The sequence below is a fragment of the Heteronotia binoei genome, chromosome 1, assembly GCF_032191835.1.
Source record: "Heteronotia binoei isolate CCM8104 ecotype False Entrance Well chromosome 1, APGP_CSIRO_Hbin_v1, whole genome shotgun sequence".
In the NCBI taxonomy this organism is placed as follows: Eukaryota; Metazoa; Chordata; class Lepidosauria; order Squamata; family Gekkonidae; genus Heteronotia; species Heteronotia binoei.
In genome coordinates, this window is record NC_083223.1 from 255257490 (window position 1) to 255281116 (window position 23627).

General features: G+C 43.6%; 2 protein-coding genes across 5 annotated transcripts in view; one reads left to right on the forward strand and one right to left on the reverse strand.

Annotated features, from left to right (window-relative positions):
* The window catches only part of BCAN (brevican), a 66213-nt gene extending 57249 nt beyond the window's left edge, over positions 1–8964 (forward strand). For all 3 annotated transcript variants that reach the window (XM_060253712.1, XM_060253721.1, XM_060253731.1), the window contains 6 exons: positions 454–561; positions 1437–1595; positions 3779–3861; positions 4243–4387; positions 7521–7703; positions 8734–8964. In XM_060253712.1, the coding sequence (XP_060109695.1) occupies positions 454–561; positions 1437–1595; positions 3779–3861; positions 4243–4387; positions 7521–7703; positions 8734–8756 (701 nt within the window). In that variant the 3' untranslated portion in view covers positions 8757–8964. The remainder of the gene's footprint in view (positions 1–453; positions 562–1436; positions 1596–3778; positions 3862–4242; positions 4388–7520; positions 7704–8733) is intronic.
* Positions 8965–12383: 3419 nt separating this feature from the next.
* On the reverse strand, positions 12384–22873 carry HAPLN2 (hyaluronan and proteoglycan link protein 2). Of its 2 annotated transcripts, none has more exons than XM_060260366.1 (5): positions 22770–22873; positions 17464–17820; positions 15504–15620; positions 13727–13912; positions 12384–12847 (listed from the first exon to the last, which is right to left on the reverse strand). In XM_060260366.1, the coding sequence occupies exons 2-5, from the start codon at positions 17741–17743 to the stop codon at positions 12564–12566; spliced, it is 867 nt and encodes a 288-aa protein (XP_060116349.1). In that variant the 5' UTR covers positions 17744–17820; positions 22770–22873; the 3' UTR covers positions 12384–12563. The 2 variants fall into 2 exon arrangements, with proteins under 2 accessions (XP_060116349.1, XP_060116341.1); XM_060260358.1 differs by lacking the exon at positions 22770–22873 and adding an exon at positions 21246–21349.
* Positions 22874–23627: the final 754 nt, after the last annotated feature.

Here is a 23627-nt window from a genome sequence, read left to right on the forward strand (position 1 = left end):
TACTGGAGAAAGTTTTTCTTCCAGACGTTTACTTCATGTTTTGCTGTTCTGAATCCACTGTCCTTTGATTTCAAGTTCTGTGGTTATGAAAAAAGGGTATGTGGGGGAGGAGTTTGCTTAACTGTTTTCTCGACACCATGCATAATCTTATAGCTAAGTTATCATGGCCAGCCTCGGTTGTCCTTTTTATTCTGGAAACTGAAGAGCTCCAATTAGTCTTTGCTGTAGGGAAGGTACAACAGGCTATTGCACATTTTAAACTTTTTCACAACCACGCTCTTTGAAGGAGCCCTTATATATCCTGAATGGACCTTTCCCCCTAAACAGATACGGCAATGTGTTTAAAGGGGGCTCTTACTCATAGCTGTGACCTTCCGAAATGATCTTGGCATTTCCTAAGCACTGCTCCCTCCAACCACAAGACTGGCATTCATTACCTGTGTCTGCTTTCAGGTGACTGTATCCCAAACCCATGTATGAACGGAGGCACCTGCATGGAAGAGGGAGACCACTTTGTGTGTCTCTGCCTGCCAGGGTATGGAGGAGATGCTTGTCAAATAGGTGAGTAAAGCTGACACCCCATTTTGATTGGTTCTAAAGTCAAGGTGCCGAAATGTCAGTGAAAAGATCAGAAAAATCCTCCCTGAACAGAAATCGTCCACATATCTCTTGCTTAATTTATGAATTTATTAGATTAGATTAAGGGCCAGCCCTAGACCGTCTGGCACTCTTGGCAAAGCTAACTTCTGCCCCCACCCGCACTGATAATGGGGCACCCAATTTGGTTCCCCCAGAAGGCCGGTACCCTAGACGATTGCCTGGTTTGCCTAGCGGCAGGGCTGGCCCTGATTAGATTAGATGGATTAGACTAAATGGATTAGATTAGATTGGATTGGATTAGGAATGAGCTGCTTCTTCCAGTTCAGTTCATTTTGCTGGGCCAGATTCTACAGACCCATTCTATTATCGATGGTGTTTTCCTTAGGTTGAAGGAAAATATTACCATTAGCAGAACTTATCTGAGAGTTCCAGCTGACTTGCCACAGTTTTCATCAGGCCATTTGTCTCTTTCTTCCCCTGTACGTTGCTCACGCAAACAAGTGCATTGATAAAACATGAAAGGTGGTATTGAGGCTTTCTTTTGTAGTGTTCTATCACAGGCGCTGCTGTAAAACATCACACCCCAAGATACTAATCATAGGCAAACATCAAGATTGCTTTTTAAAAAGTGTTCTATCGATGCACGAATTCAGATAGCTAACACAGAGGAGGAGAAAAGACACAAACAATACTTTTAGTGAACTGAGATCTATATAACTGAGTAGCACCTTTGCAAACTTGGGGCTGCATCTCCAAGGTCAAAAATGCTCCACTCGTCAAAAACAAATGCCCAAAAAAATAAAATCCTTTTGAATTCCTCTTCCTTCTCTTTCCAGCCCTGGAGAAATGCAAGCCTGGCTGGGACAGCTTCCAAGGCTTTTGCTACAAGCACTTCTCCACCCGACGGAGCTGGGAAGATGCCGAGACCCAGTGCAGGAGCCATGGGGGGCACCTTGCTAATATCATGACACCTGAAGAACAGACCTTCATCAATGGTATGTGAGGATCATCACGATACTGTCTTTGGCATGGTGTATGTTAAAAAAGGTAAAGGTAGTCCCCTGTGCAAGCACCAATCGTTTTCGACTCCGGGGTGATGTTGCTTTCACAACGTTTTCACTGCAGACTTTTTACGGGGTGGTTTGCCATTGGCTTCCCCAGTCATCAACACTTTCCCCCCAGCAAGCTGGGTGCTCATTTTACCAACCTCAGAAGGATGGAAGGATGGAACCGGCTACCTAAACCAGCTTCTGCTGGGATCGAACTCACGTTGTGAGCAAAGGGCTCTGACTGCAGTACTGCAGCTTTACCACTCTGCGCCACGGGGCTCTTACGGTGTGATTTAGGAATGTAAAAATCCAGCAGACTGTGCTTTCAATAGAGGTGCTTGGTTTTGCTGATGGGGGTGAGTAATGCAGACTATACTGTGCTTTATTCGATTAGAAAATAATGATCAGTTGCAGGATGCACAAATGGTTGTGCATGCTAGCATGTGTGTTAAGACTTGGTATCTACATGCAGATCTCATCAACAGCAATGGGCAGCTTTTGCAATTGGTTGTGCATCCTGGTACATGTTTAGATGTGCATCCCACGGAAAGCAAGGGACGGGACTGACGTTTTGATGTGTGCTCTGACGCATCTCTGATTTGGACTTTGTCTGAGATGTTTAGTGGCCTTTCAGTGAATATGCAAAACCTTAAAGGTGGGAAAATGTGAAGCTCCACAGAGTAACAGGGTCAAGTTTCAGGCATCCCTGTACAATGCATACTGATGTAGTTTCTTTCCCCTTCATGTTATCAATGTGTACACTTCTGCTTTTCCTTTCAGTGTTCTTGAATAGTAAAAGGGATGTACAGTTAAGAGATTAATGTTAAGTTTTTAAAAATAATTTTATTTGATTGTTGTATTGCTTATTGTTAATCTCTTCAGGCATATGGAACAGAGTATTTACTCCACATGCTGCATCAAAAACAAATCTAGCCCTTTTCATATACTATAGTATGCTGCCATCTAGAGTCATTGTAAGGTATAGCAGGGTGAGAGCTGCCGATCTTTTGGCCTTCTTTAGGGAAGTAAATGAATTTTACACATACACTGGTTCAATTCAAACTTTAATGGCTCAGTTGGGGGCTTTGCAATGGAGGGATGAAATTGCAGCTGCAGAGGAACTTTGACAGAAAAAAATAGATACCAGTGTTGATGGCTGTTTTTTGCAGTTTAGAGATAAAGTATCTTTTCCCCTCCCTAACCGGCACTTCTGCTATCTGGCTGTTCTTTTGTTATGCTAATATCTCAGAATAATCATCCTGAGTTGTGTTGGAAATGAGGAGATAAGAATGCAAGGCAACAGGAAATGAAGAGATTCATTCCATAATTTGGAAACGTTTGGTTTATGGAAACACACTTTGCAGTCAGCTTGCGATTTTCTGTCCTGAAAATGACTGTTTGTCATCTGCAAACTTTGCTGTCTTGCTGTTTCATCTGAATCTTATTTCACAATTGCTGACATTTCTTAGGCTACATCTACTCAGTGATGTTTCTCTGTGTTGCTTTCATTCATGATGAGAATGCAGAGTCATTTGTCTATATGATTTGTTAAACAGTGAATTCCCCAGCCACTCCAACTACCTTGCAGCTTCCCATTCCTTTCAAGCCAATGTGGACAAAAACTGACTGCACCTTTCCTCTTTTATCTCCACAATGAAAAAGTCTAGAGATGTACTCTTTCTACAAAATGAAAGCTGGGAAATTAGAGAAATTAGTAGATTGTGACAACAGATCATTATAACATTGTTGAGTAACAGCACAATTGTAATTAACAGATTTTAAAAAAGATTTTAGTGGGAAAATGTCATGAGAGGGACAGACTGAAGAAAAAGGGCATTAATGTGGGTGGAGACTTCAAAAAAAAATGTGTACTCCCTCATCCAGACAGCATGCAAACATGCTTGGACTGCATTCTTTCCAAAAAGGTCATAGCTAAGCAAGTTTGCATAAAATCACTGAACAAAAATTTGATGGAGCAGCTGAACTCAAGATAGGGAGAGGATAAGGATTTGCATTCCTTCAACATTAAAGAACTCTCCCAAGCCCAGAAAACTAGCAGATTTGTATATCCCTAGGTTTCTTGCAACTTCTTTATACTTCATCAAACTACTGCCCATTTTTTATTCCAGATCAGTACAAAGAATACCAGTGGATTGGCCTGAATGACCGAACAATTGAAGGGGATTTCCAGTGGTCAGATGGAAGCCCCGTGGTAGGTGATGCTTGCAAATGGTCCTGTTGCTTGCCAAGGAGTGGAAACCAACCTAAATCTAAATCCAGGACACCTCTGGGTTCATTTAAACATAGAATACCGTTATCCCAACAGAACTCCCTGGAGCAAAATGGCACAGGAGGTCAAGGCTTGTAGAGAGCTTTAAGGAATGCAAACAGGGTGGGGAAGCCAACACAGTGACACATTAAGTAGAATGGAATTCCTATTTTCAAATTCATAGTTTGCCCAGAGGGTGAGATGGCCTAATATAGGCCCATGCATTGTGCTGTCTGTGTTCCCATCATCTTCCTCCATCACAGGGCCAGGGTTACAGAAAGTTTTGTAACTCTTGATTAATCTTTTCCCTCCTCTCTTTTGCAGCTTTATGAGAACTGGCATCCTGGTCAGCCCGACAGCTATTTCCTCTCTGGAGAGAACTGTGTGGTGATTGTGTGGCACGACGATGGGAAGTGGAGCGATGTGCCTTGCAACTACCACCTGTCCTACACCTGCAAAATGGGACTGGGTAAGCTCTTAAACACCTTTTGGGGCTTGGCTAAGAATGGTCACCTTGGTCTAAGAGCAAGGTCTTCTCCGATCTTCATCTTGGCATTGATTGAAGGTCCCTGATCCATGAACTGTCTGCCTTCTGTCAACAAGCAAGGCAAAGACCTTCTCAGTAGTGGCCCCTGGCCTGTAAACCAGCTGCCCAAAGAGGTGCATGCCTTGCAGGTCCTCCTTAGGTTCCACAGGGCATGCAAGGCAGCTCTTTTTTAAAAGAAGAATTGCAGATTTATACCCCGCCCTTCTCCCTGAATCAGAGACTCAGAGTGACTTACAATCTCCTATGTCTTCTCCCCCCACAACAGACACCCTGTGAGGTGGGTGGGACTGAGAGGGCTCTCACAGCAGCTGCCCTTTCAAGGACAACTCCTGCGAGAGCTATGGCTAACCCAAGGCCATTCCAGCAGGTGTAAGTGGAGGAGTGGAGAATCAAACCTGGTTCTCCCAGATAAGAATCCGCACACTTAACCACTACACCAAACGGACTTTTAGACAATCTTTGGGTGATAGTAATCCATCAGGCAGCTGGTACACTTCAGCTGTGCCTTCACCATTCATGCATCCTACCCTGCTTGATAGTGGATAGGTTTTAATTGGGACAGGTGTTTAACTGTTTTATGTTTAAAGGTTATGTATTTTATAGAATCATAGAGTTGGAAGGGACCTCCAGGGTCATCTAGTCCAACCCCTGCACAATGCAGGAAACTCACAAATACCTCCCCCTAAATTCACAGGATCTTCATTGCTGTCAGATAGCCATCTAGCCTCTGTTTAAAAACCTCCAAGGAAGGAGAGCCCACCACCTCCCATAGAAGCCTGTTCCACTGAGGAATCGCTCTAACGGTCAGGAAGTTCTTCCTAATGTTGAGCCGGAAACTCTTTTGATTTAATTTCAACCCATTGGTTCTAGTCCTACCTTCCAGGGCGATGGAAAACAATTCCACACCATCATCTATGTGACAGCCCTTCAAGTACTTGAAGATGGTGATCATATCACCTCTCAGCCGTCTCCTCTTCAGGCTAAACATCCCCAGCCTTTCCTCATAGGACTTGGTCTCCAGACCCCTCACCATCTTTGTCACCCTCCTCTGGACCCATTCTAGCTTGTCTATATCCTTCTTAAAATGTGGTGCCCAAAACTGAACACAGTACTCCAGCTGAGGTCTTACCAGAGCAGAGTAAAGTGGTACCATCACATCATGTGATCTGGACACTATACTTCTGTTGATACAGCCCAAAATTGCATTTGCCTTTTTAGCCACCACATCACACTGTTGACTCATGTTCAGCATATGATCCACTAAGACCCCTAGATCCTTTTCGCACATACTACTGCTAAGACAAGTCACCCCCATCCTATAACCATGCAATGGATTTTTCCTATCTAAATGCAGAACTTTACGTTTATCCCCGTTAAAATTCATTTTATTGATTTTAGCCCAGTTTTCCAGCCTGTCAAGGTCATCCTGTAACCTGTTTCTGTCTTCTTCTGTGTTTGCAACCCCTCCCAATTCAATATCACCTGCAAATTTAATAAGCATTCCCTCTATTCCTTCATCCAAATCATTGATAAAGATGTTGAACAAAACAGGTCCCAGGACAGATCCTTCAGGCACTCCGCTTGTCACTCCTCTCCAAGAGGATGAGGAACCATCCTCTTTATATTGTTTTCCTGGGCGTATTTTATATGTTGCTAGCTGCCCCAAGTTCCATTTGGGGGAAATATAAATTTGATAAATAGATTAATAAATCCATAATAACATAGGAAGTTTGATCATTAAAGTGATATCTTCCATAGTAACATTATTGTTGGTTTCTGCTGAGTCAGACCATGGATCATTAAGTCAATTGTGAAGTGCATGCTTAAGATCATACACAATTAAGCCAGTTGCACAAATTATAATCAAGTGGGCATTATATTGCTTTGAGAAATGTCTTGTGCCCTCGAATGAACTGCAATTAAGCCAACTGCAGATAATAGAAGACAAAGATGATATTGGATTTATATCCCGCCCTAGACTTTGAATCTCAGAGTGGCTTACATTCCCTCCCCCCCCAACAGACACCCTGTGAGGTAGGTGGGGCTGAGAGAGCTCTCACAGAAGCTGCCCTTTCAAAGACAACTCTGCGAGAGCTATGGCTGACCCAAAGCCATTCCAGCAGCTGAAAGTGGAGGAGTGTGGAATCAAACCTGGTTCCCCCAGATAAGAGTCCCCACATTTAACCACTACACCAGACTGGCACTCACACAAGTGATCACATACATATGAAGCTCTCTTATACTGAGTCAGAGCTCTGACCCATCAAGGTCTGGCAGCAGTTCTCCAGGATCTTAGGCAGAAGTCTTTCACCTCACCTACTACCTGGTCCTTCTAAGTGGAGATGCCAGGGGTTGAATGCATGGACCTTCGGTGTGCCAAGCAGACACTCTACTAGTGAGCCATGGGCCCTCCCCTGCACAGCCCTGTGTCAATGCTTTGTATTTACAATATGAAGACACATCTCCATTTTTTGCAAAATCAAGCTAGGGTCCTGAGCTAGCATGTGAGATGATGTAAATACTCATGGAACTACAAAGACAGATTTCACAGGTCTTACAATTAGGAATTTGTTTTCACTTAAGTCCTTATAATAATGCATATTATCTTGTGGAACTCACTGCCACAAGAGGATTTTCTGATGGCCACTAGCTCAGATTTTTTAATAAAAGAATTGGGCAACAGAATAACATGGAGGAGAAGAGAACATTATAAACAGCTTTGAGTCCCATGGAGGGGGGAGTGGGTTACAAATGAAGTAAAAAACTTTTTAACTTGGGAATAAATTCCTCACTAACAGCTAAATGGAACCTCCATGCTTAGAGGCAATAAATCTTTAATCACCACATTTTTTAACTGGCTTCAAAGTGGTCAAAAGCAGCTGTACCTGGGATTTCAGAGTTTTGGTCTTTATTTGCATTGGTAGTTTATTTTTAAGGTGTACTTATATACTCTTGGCTTTAAAATTGCTGTAATTCCCCCTTAAATTGTTGGGAATGGATTATAACATGATGAATGAGATTTTTAAAATAACAAAGTGAAATGCCTTCTCCCCAGTGTCTTGCAGCTCACCCCCTGAGATGGCAAATGCTCAGATATTCGGCAAACCAAAGCAACGTTATGAAATCAATTCCATCCTCCGGTACTGGTGCCAAGAAGGGTTCACCCAACACCACTCACCTGTCATCAGGTGCCAAGAGGATGGCCAGTGGGAACAGCCACAGTTCACCTGTATCCCAAGTGAGTCTTTACATGTACATGGGGAAATCTTCTCAAACTCCTTTGGTCTCTTTCATTGATATTACAGAAGTATCTTGTTACGTAGTGCTAAGGAACTTTGATTAGGAAGCAAAACCTAGGCTCCTTACAGAGAACAGTCATAACGATCTCTCTGGTTCTGCAGTGCCCCCACTGCTGATGGCAAACACTGGTACTGCAGCCTCTGGCACAAGGAATATACAGGTCCTACTCCCAAGGTATTTACAATCTGGGGAAGACCGTAGAGAAAGGGAAGGGAGGCAAAGGTTGAACACGAACAGATGCAGTCAATTTCTACAAAGTAGGAGTCCGGTAGCACCTTTAAGACCAACAAAGTTTTATTCAGAATGTAAGCTTTCATATGCTTACCTTTTATTGGTTTGCCACGCAAATGCTATCCAGACCAAATGGTCTTCCAATTTTATTACACTATTTTGCCATTTAATCCTAACTTTGTATCAGTTTACACTCTTAACCCACCAGTTTTATGTACTTCTGCTCACTGTACCCCATTCCCTCATCTGAAGAAGTATGCATGCATACGAAAGCTTACATTCTGAATAAAACTTTGGTGGTCTTAAAGGTGATACTTGACTCCTACTTTGTTCTACTGCTTCAGACCAACACTGCTGCTCATCTGGATCTATCTACAGTGAATATCTACATTCATGCTCCATTAATGTGGGATCATCCATGGTAACATTGTTTTTGCTTTCTGCTGAGTCAGACCATGGATGTATGTACTCTGGGCAATTCTGCTCAAACTGACAGGGGCCGTCCCAGGAAGAGAAGGGTTTTCCCCGGTGCTGTTCTCCTTTCAGAACTGAACCTGATTGTTTTCTGCATGCAAATCTATCTAGATTTGACTGAACAATCTAGATTAGACATTTGATGCAACAAGTATAGTCCATTCTGAGGCTTTTTCATCCCACCTTTTCTTCTCCTGCTAGTAACTGTTACTATAACATCACATGTGTGTCACCCCCTCCCCTTTTCTTTTTCTTCGCTAAAGGGATAGGCCAATTCCAGGAATGAAGAGCTATCTGAGACTGTCCGTCAACCCCAATGCACAGTCGGAGTCAGGAGTATGCACAAACAAGCAGGAAGTGACAATGGTGCCTTAAGTCCTTGCTCTTTTTTATTATGTGTATATATATATAAAGAAATTCTAATAACTAAATATTTCCATTTAAATGAAACAACTCCTTCTCAGCGGCAAGATAAAATATAACTTTGTACTTTGTGCATAGAGTGTTCTTTATCCTCGAAAATGCAGTTGGAAATTGTTATTCATGCTCACCAATGAAGTTTGACCACTGGAAGTGGCTTTCTACAATGTCAGACCATTAGTGCTCATTATCATCACCTCTGACTGGCTGCAGCTAGCATACTGAAAGGTATTTCCATCACCTGCTACCTATAACTGAAGATGACTGGGACTGAACTTCAGACGCGCTGTATGCAAAACTGATTCCCTGCCACAGTCCGTCGCAAAGAACAAATGTAGCCCCATTATACTAAGACAGACCACTGATCCAAATAGCTTAGCAATAACTACTCTGACCAGCAGTGTCCTTTCTAAGTTCTTGGGCAGAGAGAGGGTTGGGTCCATCCAGTTTTCCCCACATACGATCCCACGCCAATTCTCCTTCTTGCTGCAGCTTTCATGTTACATGACTTTTACACATGCAAGTCGCCAAAAAAGGCTTTTTGATTATCAAAGGATGATGCTTCCTTTTTCACCAGTAGAAAAACTGGTTGGATTCAGCCCAAAGTCCTTTCCTAATACTAACCATCTGAGATTCTTTAATGAGAGAAGGCAGGGAATGAATGCAGTATTTTTTTTGCACGCAAATCATATGCTGTGTCCTTGACCCATGATCCACCCCCATCTGAAGTGGGCTTCCTCCCTCCCCTTGTCCCCGCCCCAGCTGAGCACATTTGCTGTCATGGTGAACAGAATGACCTTTGGATGGAGGAAACCAACTGCTCTTGCAAAAGACCAATCTTCCCCAGCTGGCTACTGCAACTGGGGAGTAAGGGACGAAGACGTTAGACCTAACCAGGACTTTTTTTTTTTAGCAGGAACACACAGGAATGTAGTTCTGGCTGGCTTGGCATCAAGGGGTGTGGTCTAATATGCAAATGAGTTCCTGCTGGGCTTTTTCTGCATGAAACCCTGTGTGAAACAATGGTGATGCCAGGGGTGTGGCCTTATATGCAAATGAGTTTCTGCTGGGCTTTTTTGACAAAAAAAAAAGCCCTGCATCTAACCTCAGGGGCTAGATTAATAGAAGAATTTTTGGAGCAGTGAGTCAATGTGTCACAACAGTGCCCTTGCTGTCCAGTTGTCTGCTGGGCATAGGAGTGCCAGTCTGCATAGGAGTGCCAGGAGAAATTGGAGGGCAGGGCCTGGTAAACCTTCACCGTGCTACATATATGTATATATACATTCTTGCTCACGAACACACAAATACAAGCATATTAATATATCAACATGGACTAGCATAGGAGCATTGGGCCGCTGTATAATGCACAGTGACTTGTTACATGCCCTTTTCCCACTGTGACCAGCTCAGTCTACAATTGCTCTGGAAAACTGCTTTGCCTTCAGAGGCTTTTTTCATACAAGCAATATTGTTTGTTTGATTCCTCATTGCTTGGTTACTGAACTCTTGAAGCTGGCTTATATTAGGCCTGTGTGGTCTTCAGGGATCCTGATCTCTTGAACCCGGTTCATACTAGATGTGCATGGACATCAGGGATTGTGAAAGTGCCTTTCAGCCACTAATTCCCCCAACTCCTAACTCTTCTTTATAAAAACAGAACCTGAAATAGTAGCCCTCCTCTGTCTCCAACAACTGGCACTGTAAGATATACTGTTTGGGCTCTTGGAGGCTTCATTTTTTGCTATCCAGGCTACTGATTGCTAGGCCATCCCCAACTCACTCTTGTTTTGTTGTTAGAAACCATATCCTTGTTGGTCCTTGGTGAGATTCTTTGGGCTGGGTTGTTGAGCTGTGTGCTGTTAAATTGCTTCCAGCCTATGGTGATCCTATGAATGAATGACCTCTGAAACATGATCCAATCCTTAACAGCCTTGCTCAGTATTCACAAACTGAAGGATGTGGCTTCCTTTACTGAGACAATCCATCTCAGTTTTGAGGGTCTTCCTCTTAGGCTTTCAAAACCTAAAAAAGTTTACTATATATACTGCAATATGGATGACATAACTTTCATTCTCCATAGAAAAGTTTTTGATTTAACATTTTTTAAAAATTTAATCAGCTAGTGAATTTTATTAATCTTTGCCCCTTGACATTTGCACATAGAATAAGTGGTTTGTAGATAGGGAGGGGGACATGGAATGGTATAGAACAACCTAAAATGGGCCGGTACTTGGACTGGAGACCACCAAGGAAGACCCTGCAGAGGAAGGCCATGACAAAACCACCATTGCTTAATCATGTACCCTGAAAACCATATCAGGTCACTATAAGTGGATTGTGACTTGACAGCACTTCACACACAGATAGGGAGATGTGCATGTGTGTGCTTTTCCATAGTGACTAGAGAAGATGAACCTTAAGAACATAAGAGAAGCCATGTTGGATCAGGCTAATGGCCCATCCAGTCCAGCACTCTTTGTCACACAGTGGCCAAAATCCCAGGTGCCATCAGGAGGCCCATCAGTGGAGCCAGGACACTAGAAGCCCTCCCACTGCTCCCCCCACCACAAGCACCAAGAATACAGAGCATCACTGCCCCAGTCAGAGAGTTCCATCAATACACTGTGGCTAATAGCCACTGATGGACCTCTGCTCCATATGCTTATTCAATACCCCCATGAAGCTGTCTGAGCTTATGGCTGCCACCACCTCCTGTGGCGGTGCATTCCATGTGTTCTACATTTTCTACACTTACCAAAAGTTTGTGTGTGTGTGTGTGATCACACAGGCTGAAGTACATCCATGTATGTCCAGCATATTTCCCTGCAGATTTAAAGCACTGGGGAAAATGCCAAATATACAGTGGTGTAATATTGAATTGACCACTACAGAGAGCAAAATGCATGCAGAAAATGGGAAAAAATAAAGCAACAGGCACACAAATGACAAAAATGAAAATGCAGAAGAGCCCATGATTTGCTTGGCTAAAACAAGTGAGTATTGATGAATCAGGTAGAATGTTTCTCCAGGACCGTAAAACGCTTGCATGTATTGTACTATTCTAGTGCATTTATTTTAGTTATAATTCACTTTAAGCCTCAGCAAGAAAGAGAGACTATAAATCAAGTCAATAAAATAAAATAAAATGCTTGGGGGAATATACAGGATCAGCAAGAAAAGTTATAAGGTGGTTTAGACCTTCAAAAGTAGCTGGTAGTTGTGTAGAAGGAAGGACAGAAGAATGGACAGACATGATGGAAAGTTTGTACAAGGTGCTCCTTTGTAGTGTTGAAGGCAGTGTGGCGAAGTTAGTACCTGGCTGGGAAGGTACTAACTTTAGTACTAAATTGGCTAAAGTGTAGCATTAATTGGGACAAGACATCAGATTAGAAGCAACTTGAATGGACTATTTCTGAAATATGTATACAGTTGTGAAAACCTGGCTGATACATGCCTATAACATGAGTTCCTTCTTCAGCTTTCCAGCAGAAAGGAAAAGCCTGAGCTAGCAAAGGTACTAGCCCCTGTTAAATAATGAATATCAACACCTCCCTGGGAAAGAGATATTATGTACAGAGTCCCCATTTTGTGTGGGAGGCCCAAGGAGTAAAGCTGGGCCTAGTCGTCCCCTCAAGTTAGGAGAACACCTCTTAGCCTTTGTCTCTCATCCTCTCTACTTCACTGAAAAGCAGTAGACGCCATACTTCTTCCTTAGCTTGCTGGGGAAACCAAAACTGCGGACACCAGGATCGGGGAGACCTCCACAGCCAGTGCGGGGAGTGATAATTGGGTAGCGCACGCTGCCATCATCTAGCCAGCCTCCGTCACAGTGATCCAGCTGGGAAAACTTCCATGCTGCGTACAACTGCCCAACCTTGGCAATGGTGGCTCTGTCCTTCTGGCAAGCCTGAGTTGCTTCCTTGAAATTCAGGTGTCCCCGGATGAAGTAGACACGGCCTGAGAAGATAAAAGAAGGAGCCCAATTAGACATTGGTCAGCAAGGGGTGGAGGTATGTCAGTTTAGATGCACAAAAGAACCTATCAGAAGACTGCCTCCTTGTCTCAGAGATGAGAAGGGAAAGGAAGAGGCTTATGGAACCCGTTCCTAATGAAAAAATAGGATGTGTATTACAACTCAAGCCTTACAACAATCCTGTGAGATGGGCCAATTGTCATCATCATTCTAAAGACAGCACTGATGTGGCAGCAGAGAAGTGGCAATTTAGATACCCTCTCCCATTCACAGAAGAAGATGATACTGGATTTATATCCTACCCTCCACTCTGAATCTCAAGAGTCTCAGAGTGGCTCAGAATCTCCTTTATCTTCCTCCCCCACAACAGACACCCTGTGAGGTGGTGGGGCTGAGAGCTCTCCCAGAAGCTGCCCTTTCAAAGACAACTCCTGCAAGAGCTATGGCTAACCCAATGCCATTCCAGCAGCTGCAAGTGGAGGAGTGGGGAATCAAACCCAGTTCTCTCAGATAAGAGTCTGCACATTTAACTACTACACCAAACTGGCTCTCACAGATGAAATGCTCCATCACAACATCCTCATTCATTGGAGCAGGACCAATGGCCTATATATGACATAAATGAATAAAATAAAAGACTTATGATGTTCAGCAATGTGTAATAAGAGAAGAGGAAGTCTTCTGTCAGTGAGCTTTGGAATGAGAACCTGAGTATTACAAGCATATCCTACTTTTCAGTGTCCCTGTCTTGAATCTAGGAAATGGAGTGGGGAACAAGTAGAGTTCATTTTAAGCAGTGAGGTCTAGCCAGTGGCTTGGTGTATAGTCTTAAATCAGGACTCAACTCTTGCCCAACCACATACCTTTCACAGCGGAAGAGAAGCAGAAGGCATCAAACCGATCCTTTGACTTGTCCTTGGACCCATAGCTCCGGACACCAGGGAGAAGGAGACGGCCCCCGCAGGGCTCACGGGAGTTAATTATGGGATAATGTACAGTCCCTTCCATGACCCAGCCTGCATTGCACCAGTCCAGCCCTTCAGTCCAGGCTAGGAGAGAAAGAGACAACAGACCCATTGCAAATGTTCAGTGACCAGAGATGTTGAACTTCCTGCAGAGCCAAACTTTGTACTCATGATGGTCCTTAATTCACCCCACCCTCCTCTGCTGCCCTATTTCTTATGCATTGCAAATGTCTTTTACATTTTGTGGGTCTCTGACTACAAGGATGTCAGCCAGGGCACTATACATGGTTCTTCCTCCATGTTATTTTCACAACAATCTTGTGAGGTAAATTCTGCTGAGTGACAGTGGAAGATGTAGATTTGAACATGAATTTCCTTGCTCAAAGTCCAGTTCTAATGCAAACAAGCAGACACAGAAAACAGGAGCCACTGGGGACAGAAAAACAGCAAGCTTGAGATGAAATTCTACATTTATCTGTTTGTTTGTTTAAAATGTTTATGTCTCACCTTATCTCCTCAGACCTTAGGTGGTTAACAATGTGAAGCTGAAAGGTTAACAAAGTTGTAAGGACACAAAACATCTGTCCAGTTAACAAGATTTTTTTTAAAAAAAAAACACATATATTGAAAACACATTAAAATTAAAAAGTATAGGTTACAGATGTTTTAAAATGCACAAAATTTAAATATACAAATTTAAAAACACTCAAACCGATTCCCAACTCACCTTGATCCAGTCTCGTTGCCCTGTTTCCTGATGGTGCTTCTGCTGGATTTCGCACACGCTGCCTCGCGGTAACAAGTTGCTCCACCTCTCAAGTTCCCTCCACGGCAGGCAGGATCCTCTGAAAACTGGTTTCTGCCTGCCGCAGAGGGAACTTGAAAAGAGGTGGAGCAACTTGCCACGCTGAGGCAGCTTGTGCGAAATCCAGCAGAAGTGCTGCAGGGAAAGGAGCAACGAGACCAGAACAAGGCGAGAGGGGAATCGGTCTCAGAACTGCCCTGACCAGCATAGTCCCGGGTAAGCCTGATCTTGTCAGATCTCAAAAGCTAAGCAGGGCCAACCCTGGCAAGTACTTGGATGGACCTCCTTGGAATACCAGCAGTCAGGAGACAGGGCAGGCTTTTTTCAGCCAGCTCCCTGAATACCCTTCAGGCCCCCAACAGGGGTCAGTCACCAGAGGTCACCAGGACTTCCAGGTGCAGACACACACACACACACAAATATAGAAAAAAAACAAGACCAATTTCGCACTCACCTTACGCCGCTCTCACGTTCGTTTTCTCAGTGCGGCTTTCTTCCGATTTTCCACTATCTGCCTCAGGGCTGCAGCAAGGATCGGTGTTTTTGTGCAGCAAACAGAAACTGGTTTTTAGTGGTTTCTGTTGCAGGAAAACGACAATCCTTGCTGCAGCCCCGGGGCAGATAGTGGGAAATTGGAAGAAAGTTGCACTGAGAAGACAAATGTGAGAGCGGTGTAAGGTGAGTGCGAAATCGGTCCAAGTAAATAAAAACACTGAGAACTAAAATTTTAAAAGATAACATCTTGATAATTTTGAACTAACCAGCAAGACTTTCGGCTGTAGCTGTCAGGTTATCATTTAAGTCCAACTGGCCACTAAAGTGAGAGAGTAAAGAACATGGCCACAGAGAGGGAATCTGTGGGTTTGTTACCTTTGTAAAGCTGTCCATATGTGGCCAGCCTAGAGTCCTGCCCTTGACATGCTTGTTTGGCTTCAAAATAGTTGAATTTGTAGCGCCCGTGGCTAGTCTGGTACGGAAAGACAACACCTGTTGGAAAGGGAGAGGATTTGAACATTCTGTGGAAAGGGATGTGCTGCAGGAAGGAAATGGAGATTGAAGCGCCTCAGCCAATGACCTAATATGGACAATCATTCCTCAACAACCCCAACATTTAACTGAAACAGGTTAATAGGAGTGCGACGGGTGGCAAGGGGTCTGAAAAATAATTCCTATGAGGAAAGATTGAAGGAACTTGTATGTTTAGGTTGAAGAAAACTGAGGGAGGACAGGACAGCGCATCCTTAAAGTCCCTCTATATGGCATGGTTGTATCTGCTGGGCTTAAACTACAGAAGGGTGGATTTGAGCGGAACATTAGGAGAAGCTTTCTAATGCTAAGAGCAGTCCAACAACGGATTCTGCCCATGAACACTCTCATTTAAGAAGTGAAGAAGAAGAGATTGGATTTATACCCTGCCCTTCACTACCCAAAGGAGTCTCAGAGCACCTTACAATATCCTTTCCCTTCCTCTCCTCACAACAGACACCCTTTGAGGTAGGTGTGGCTGAGAGAGCTCTGACAGAAACAGCTCTTGAGAGGAACAGCTCTGTGAGAACTTGTGACTGACGCAAAGTCACATCAGCAGGTGCAGGTGGAGGAGTGGTGAATCAAACCTGGTTCTCCCAGATAACAGTCAGTGCACTAGGGAAGTCCTTAGAGGGCCATAGTCCTGAACAACCACCTGATCTGGAGGGACACTATCAAGTTAAGCTGAACCCAGTGCAACCTAGTTAATAACACTACAGAAGAGAGTTATCTGGTTTAAGGGCTATTTAACCTGGCCCTGGCTGGCTGTGCTTCAGAAGGAAGGATCCAACCCTTCCTCTCTCGCAGTATTCAAACATGAGCAAGACTTGTTTGTGGTGGAGACCCCGGGTATTTCACCCATTCCCTCTACCCACTGGCCAACCAACAGAGATATGGGAGGATCTAAATAGTGAGGTCTGTATCCAGTGCGTCTAGGCCTCCTATTTACCTGCTCCCAGCTGCAATTTCCCACCCCCAAGGAAGAAGAGGTGATCAATGGGTTATAACATCATAGAATCCAACCTCACCAGCAGCTGTTTTCTTGGGGGGGGGGCTGATCTCTGTCATCAGGAGCCCAGTTTCTAAGAGATTTCCAGGCCCCACCTGGAAAATGGCAACCCTACTTATGACACCTTCCAACTCTAGGATTCTATGGTCTGACTTGATGTAAAGCAGCTGCATGCTTACTGCCAGCACTGAGTTTGCTTTGAGACCTGCCCATTCCAGAGAGAAATGTGGCAGCTATTCCTAGGTTGCAAATCCCCAGTTGGGGGCAGGGGATCCCCTGGTTTGGAGGCCCTCCACCCGCTTCAGGGTCATCAGAAAGTGTGTGTGGGGGGGAATGTCTGCTGGGCACTCCATTATACCCTATGGAAACCGATTCCCATAGGGTAAAATGGTTAATCAATCTGGGGCTCTGGGGGAACTGTTTTTTTTTTATGCAGAGGCACCAAATTTTCAGCATAGCATCTGTTGCCTCTCCTCAAAACATGCCCCAAGTTTCAAAAAGATTGGACCACAGGGCCCAATTCTATGCACTCCAAAAGAAGGTGCCCCTATCCTTCATTATTTCCAAATGGAAGGAAGGTATTTAAAAGGCATACGGTCCCTTTAAATGTGATGGCCAGAACTCCCTTTGGAGTTCAACCATGCTTGTCACAACCTTGCTTCTGGCTCCACCCCCAAAATATTTCTGGTTCCACCCCCGAAGTCTCCTGGCTTCACCCTCAAAGTCTCCTGGTTCCTTGGGTCGGACCTGGCAACCCTCTCCTACAGGAACTGGCTGGGCCAGTCTGGGCCTTACCGTCTAGTTGTAATACAAGAGACAAACTCTCATCTTCCAGACTGTTGATCAGCTGGCAGCGGTAGCGGCCTTCATCTTCCAGGGCCACGTTGGAGATGGTCAGAGAGGCATCATAGCGGTGGTTGCGCCTGAGGTGAACCCGGCTGCCCAGCGGACCATAGGTTTTATGATGGGCCCCATTGGTGATCAGGATGACGACCTCCATGTATTCAGCTGGCTCCACCTTGCTCCACCTCACCTTATAGTTTTGGGGCAGCGGTGCCCTCAAAACACAGGGCATGGTGACGGTAGCCCCTCTCTGGGTGTGCACGATCTTGTTGATTGGGTTCAGCAAGTGTTGGAGAGGTGGTGGTGTTGCTGAAAAGAGAAACCAGAAGGGCCATCGGAAAGGCTATTGTTAGAACTGAAAATGTACTGGGCAGTGCAGAAATCCCAGACTTAGGATCTGGAAAACCCAGGTTCAAATCCCTGCTCTGCCACAGAAGTTTGCTGGTGACCTTGGGCATGTCAGATACTCAGCCTGACCTGCCTCACTGGGTTGTTATGAAGATACAATGAAGGAGAATGATGTATGCCACTTTGGGTCCCTGTGGGGGAGAAGGGGATATACAAAAATAAATTTAAATAAATAAATAGAATTTCATTGAAAAAATTATTTATTTTCTTCTTGAATTGCTTCAGACTTCTGAAGAATATGGCTTTGCTGGGTATGTAGTGAGTGGGGGTACTGGCTGTTTGTTTTGTAAAATTATTGAATTTAACAATGTTTAAGATGCCCTCCTAAAAAGAATCGCACCCTTTTAAGTCCATTGACAATGGCATAATTTTAGTTTAGAATGGTACTGTTACTTATTGTACTGTTAATTATTTAATGCTACTCCCTTAAAAATTCACCATGGTTAAAGTATTCCAGTGCTTTATTTTAAAAGGCAACCAGACACAAAACGTGTAGTCCTAAAAAACGTATGCAGTTCAAAGCTTTAAAAACACACACTCACAAAAGTTTTATGTTACACGCTTACTGCAAACAGTGGCTGATAATCATGTGAAAATTAAAGTGAGTTGTTCAGTCTGCTCTGGAACCACAGTTTGTGACTGCATTCCTCAAGACACAACGTTTCTTTCAACCAGTCACAGACCTGGGACTGATCAGGCAAGTTGCCTTAGCCAATCACAGTTTTTCTTGGAGAGGAGGGAAATTTGAAACTGAAGCCATTTATTACGTTGGACATTTTGTGTTGCATGTCTGTTATGCTGTCACTTGCACTTTGGGAGAGACGGTTTGCTTGGATTATGCTAAACCCCATCTGGACAGATCCTTTGCCTGCCCTTTGCCCAGTCTACTTTATTTAAAAACCCACTGGTGTCACAAGTGCAGCGACATCACTTCTGAGTAGAACCTGGAATGATCGTCATACCTCTAAGAATCACCAGAACCTCTGTAAAACCATAGAGTTTCCAGTGATTTTTAGAGCTACCCGCTGTCACTTCCGGGTTGTAACTAGAAGTGATGTTATCATGCTCATGCCACCATTTCCCCCACCATGCCCATCCCCCCTGTCTTCCACTGGTCAACTGGCAACCCTAATTGACAAGATGGATGGGCACTCACTAAGGCATTCTGGAAGGGTTACTTTTACTCACAGTTGCTAGGTTTGGTTTTTCCAGAGGCCACTCTGGAAAACTAGCAGACATTTTCATGCCTCCCCCCCCCCCCCCATCCCCACTATGCAGAGAGGGTGACTGGGGGCACCTTATTTAAGGGACTGTAAAATTGGACTCCTTTCTCCAATTTGCTTGAACCTTGTGGAGTCTTATAAGAGAGGATGGATGATGTTTTAGTACTATTTAATGGCGGTGGGAGGGGGAATGTCCTCTCAGGGAAATCTTCAATCTTCCTTTAATGGAAAACAATAGGCAGATATCTGCTCTCAATAAAAACAAATATAGAGCTTGGGAAGTCTCACTATATAACAACATTTCCAAGAATTCTTAAAACCAATGTGCCTTCACTTTCTTAAATTATGATATAGATTTTTTAAAAAATTAATATTTTCCAATGCAGACCTTTATGACAGACACTGTTTCCCTTCCCCTTGCCAAAGACATACCCTGAGAGTGGACATTCTCCACTGTTGCTCTCCACAGAGTTCACCAATGTTTCCCAGTCAAGAAAATAATCCTAGAGCATGCAGGATCCTCACATTGTTCATGTTGTGATCGTAAGGGCAGTGATGCCAGAAAATATACAAGCTGATATTCACAACAGGGATTTTAACAGGGCGAAGTGACAGGAAACGTTTGCATCATTCTTTTCTTGTTTTCAAGGGGTTTTTCTCCCATAAATTCCACACTCCAAATAAAGTTTTGTTGACATTTGTGGTGCTTTTCATGTGACACGAATATAGAATCGTAGAATCATAGAGTTGGAAGGTACCTCTAAGGTCATCTAGTCCAACCCCCTGCACAATGCAGGAAACTCACAAACCCTTCCCCCACATTCACAGGATCTTCATTGCTGTCAGATGGCCATCTAGCCTCTGTTTAAAAACCTCCAAGGAAGCAGAGCCCACCACCTCCTGAGGAAACCTGTTCCACTGAGGAATCGCTTTAATGGTCAGGAAGTTTTGATTTAATTTCAACCCATGTTGAGCCGGAAACTCTTTTGATTTAATTTCAACTCATTGGTTCTGGTCCTACCTTCCAGGGCCACAGAAAACAATTCCACACCATCCTCTATATATGACAGTCCTTCAAGTACTTGAAGATGGTGATCATATCACCTCTCAGCCGCCTCCTCTCCAGGCTAAACATCCCCAGCTCCTTCAACCTTTCCTCATAGGACTTAGTCTCCAGACCCCTCACCATCTTTGTCGCCCTCTTTTGGACCCGTTCCAGCTTGTCTATATCCTTCTTAAAATGTGGTGCCCAAAACTGAACACAATACTCCACCTGAGGTCTTACCAGAGCAGAGTAAAGCAATACCATCACATCATGTGATCTGGACACTATACTTCTGTTGATACAGCCCAAAATTGCATTTGCCTTTCTAGCCACCGCATCACACTGTTGACTCATGTTCAGAGTATGGTCCACTAAGATCCCTAGATCCTTTTCGCACATACTACTGCTAAGACAAGTCTCCCCCATCCTATAACCATGCAATGGATTTTTTCCTACCTAAATGCTTACATTTATCCCTGTTAAAATTCATTTTATTGATTTTAGCCCAGTTTTCCAGCCTGTCAAGGTCATCCTGTATCCTGTTTCTGTCTTCTGTGTTTGCACCCCCTCCCAATTTAGTATCATCTGCAAATTTAATAAGCATTCCCTCTATTCCTTCATTCAAATCATTGATAAAGATGTTGAACAAAACAGGTCCCAGGACAGATCCTTGAGCATTCTTCATTACCAGTGTTACCAAACTCAGGATTTCCCCCCGTTCTATGTAGGCTTCTATGTGACTGTAAGCACATCTGCTTATAGTAGCAGCATGCACTGTATGCCTGATTTACAGTTACATGATACCAATGCAACATTTTCACATTTCCCTTTTAAAAAGAGGGCCAGAAATATTGCTTTTAGAGGAAATCTTCAAGTAAGGTATCCCTTCCCTCCTCATGCAACAATTATCTGGGATCTGTAGCAGATACCAGCTTGATGCAGGCATTTCTCCTGGAAATCCTATAGGCAGATTTGAGGCACATCCCAGTGCTTTCTACATCAGATTATGAGCAAAAACACATTAGGATCCCTTTGCGTGTGTGCAGTCTCATCCATACCTGGGTATGTTGGCCTTTGGTAAATTGCTGAGCTCCCAGAAAGGGATGAAAGACAAAAGGATGCCAAGACCAGCAGATGGTGCATGTTTTGATGCTAGAGAACGACTTGCCTATGAAAAGAAGGGCATCTCTTTAAGCCGTGTTAACCTGCAAGAAGCCTACCAAAAGGAACAGAAACACACATGCACACAGACATGCCAAAATACTTTACACTTTCCCGTTATTCTAGCCAGTATTTCACCTAAGTGCTATCAAGTTGCTGTTGACTTAAGCTGAGTTAAGCTACAACATCACTCTCTTGTATGTTCAAAAACCTAAATTCTGTATATATTAGAAAGTTTTACCTCGGCAACTTCTATATGTTGAATCCTCATTATTTATATATTCCCTGCCTGTTTATCAAAAATTTTACTCTTTTTTGAAAGTTAATTTTGCCTCACATGCCATTTCATGATGGTCTTTTAAAACAAGACAGCTCCTGAATTTCTTCTAGTTCCTGTGCTGGGTTATAAGCCTAAACCAATATCTGTGACAGGTGGGACAGTTAAAGCTTATAAAAGAAAGAGACAATATACACTACTGAAGGATGGCTCAATCACTGAGGGTAACTAAATTATTTTTGACAGGAAAATCTACTTGGGAGCAGGGAAGCATTAGGGGTCATCACCATGGGGTTTTCAAGGCTAGAGATGAGCAGAGATGCCTTCCTGTACTAAAAGGCATAGGTTCTGAGAATATCTGTCTCCCTTCCATCTGTTTTCCTTGTTTCCCACTTTCAAAACCTCCAGGTTGTATAAGGCCAAAAGAAAATGTCTGTCTATTCCAAAGGTCTATCTGCTCCAGCATCTTTCTTTTTCCAATAATGGGCAATCAGATACTTTTAGAAGTTCAGCAGGAAAGCGCGAAGGTGATGGCTGCTGTTGTTTGCCCCATTTTCTGGTATTCTGAGGTAGACTATCTCTGAACATGGAAGAGTTATCCCTTAGCTTGCATGGCTGATAGACGCTAATAGACCCGTCTGGCATGAATCTATCCTTTATAATGAAAATCTCACTGGCTCAGAGGAGGAATCCATATAATCCAGGATTTCCCCCCAAGAGTAGCCAGCCAGTTGCTTTCAAGAAGCATATTAGCTTGGAGGGGAAATAGTGGAAGTGATATGTGAAAAACCAAATGGGCACTGATGTGGATTTCCATTAGACGAAGGTGTGGCTTCAGTTTCTTGGCCAACCCCCAAATTCATTGTATTCAGCTTGTACTATCCACCTATCCCCCCTAATCATACCTTTCTGTCTACCACCAACCCATTCTCCCCCTCCTTGAGTTTCCCAAATTCATTTGAAAACCTGGAATAAATTCTGCATGACTGCTTGGCTTGGATAATTCACATCAAAACTTGGGATTCTTTTATTAGAACCCACATTTTTGTTGTCTTTTAAAAGTTTAAACTACACAGATTATTTACATACAAGACAAGAACAGGTAAAATCAAAGACTGCCGAATGAGGAATATATTTGCCATACCTTATCTACATAGGGGGTTAAATCTTCCAGCAACCTTGATAGGAAGACAAACGTAGATGGTGGATGATATGAAACTTGTAACTTCTCATCTCACATCCAAAACAGATCTAGGAATTGGTCTCGATGATTCTTCATTCCTCCGTCTTGTGGCAAGTAATCCCTGCTGCATGGGTCAAAGAGAGAGGATACCTCTACCAATGTTGCACGTCTAGATTCATTGGGTGAGCAACCTTCTGGCCATCTACATGTTTGATGGCTATGTCAACATCTGCGGTGTCTCATGGAGAAGAGGGTTTAGTGGTGTCATCAGCTGTGTAGATCTTGAAGGGTTTAGATAATGGCCAAAGCTGATGTTCTAGACTCTAGAGGCTGGTGAAATTTCGCTCCTCATCCTTAAACAGGGAGTTGCCACCTTGGCTTCTTTTCCATCCTTTCTTCCGTTCTCTCTCTCACACTCATCTTTCCCCACTGTATGCAAGGTCTGGTAAACAGAATGTACATTTCTCTGATTTCTCTATCCCTCCTGCCCCCAAGAGTAAATACAATTTCTCATTGTTCTGCTTGGCAAACAGCACTGCTTTCTGCAAACAGGCCTGCCTTTATTCACAGAGAATTCAGACAAAATGTCAACACGGTTCCAACGCTGACTGTTGGCATCTTCCCTGGATCCCAAAATGCTGCATGTTTAACATCTTGGTAAACAAATCCTATGTAACTTTGTGGTTGCTTGAAGGCTTGGAGATTTTCCTACAATGCATCAAGTTTAGAACACCACCCATTCCTAGATCCTGAAGATGCATCCCACCCGCAATTAGGAACGGTGAACTTATTCCCAGGCCCTAATTTACTACAGGACAA

Excerpts from the sequence above, each read along its gene's own strand:
- HAPLN2 (XM_060260358.1), bottom strand. The coding sequence starts at position 21,330 with ATGCACCATCTGCTGGTCTTGGCATCCTTTTGTCTTTCATCCCTTTCT. Across the intron at positions 15,621-17,463 it reads TCTTGTATTACAACTAGACG|GTGTTGTCTTTCCGTACCAG; the intron begins GTAAGGCCCAGA and ends CCTTTCCAACAG. Across the intron at positions 13,913-15,503 it reads ATATGGACAGCTTTACAAAG|CCTGGACTGAAGGGCTGGAC; the intron begins GTAACAAACCCA and ends TTTCTCTCCTAG.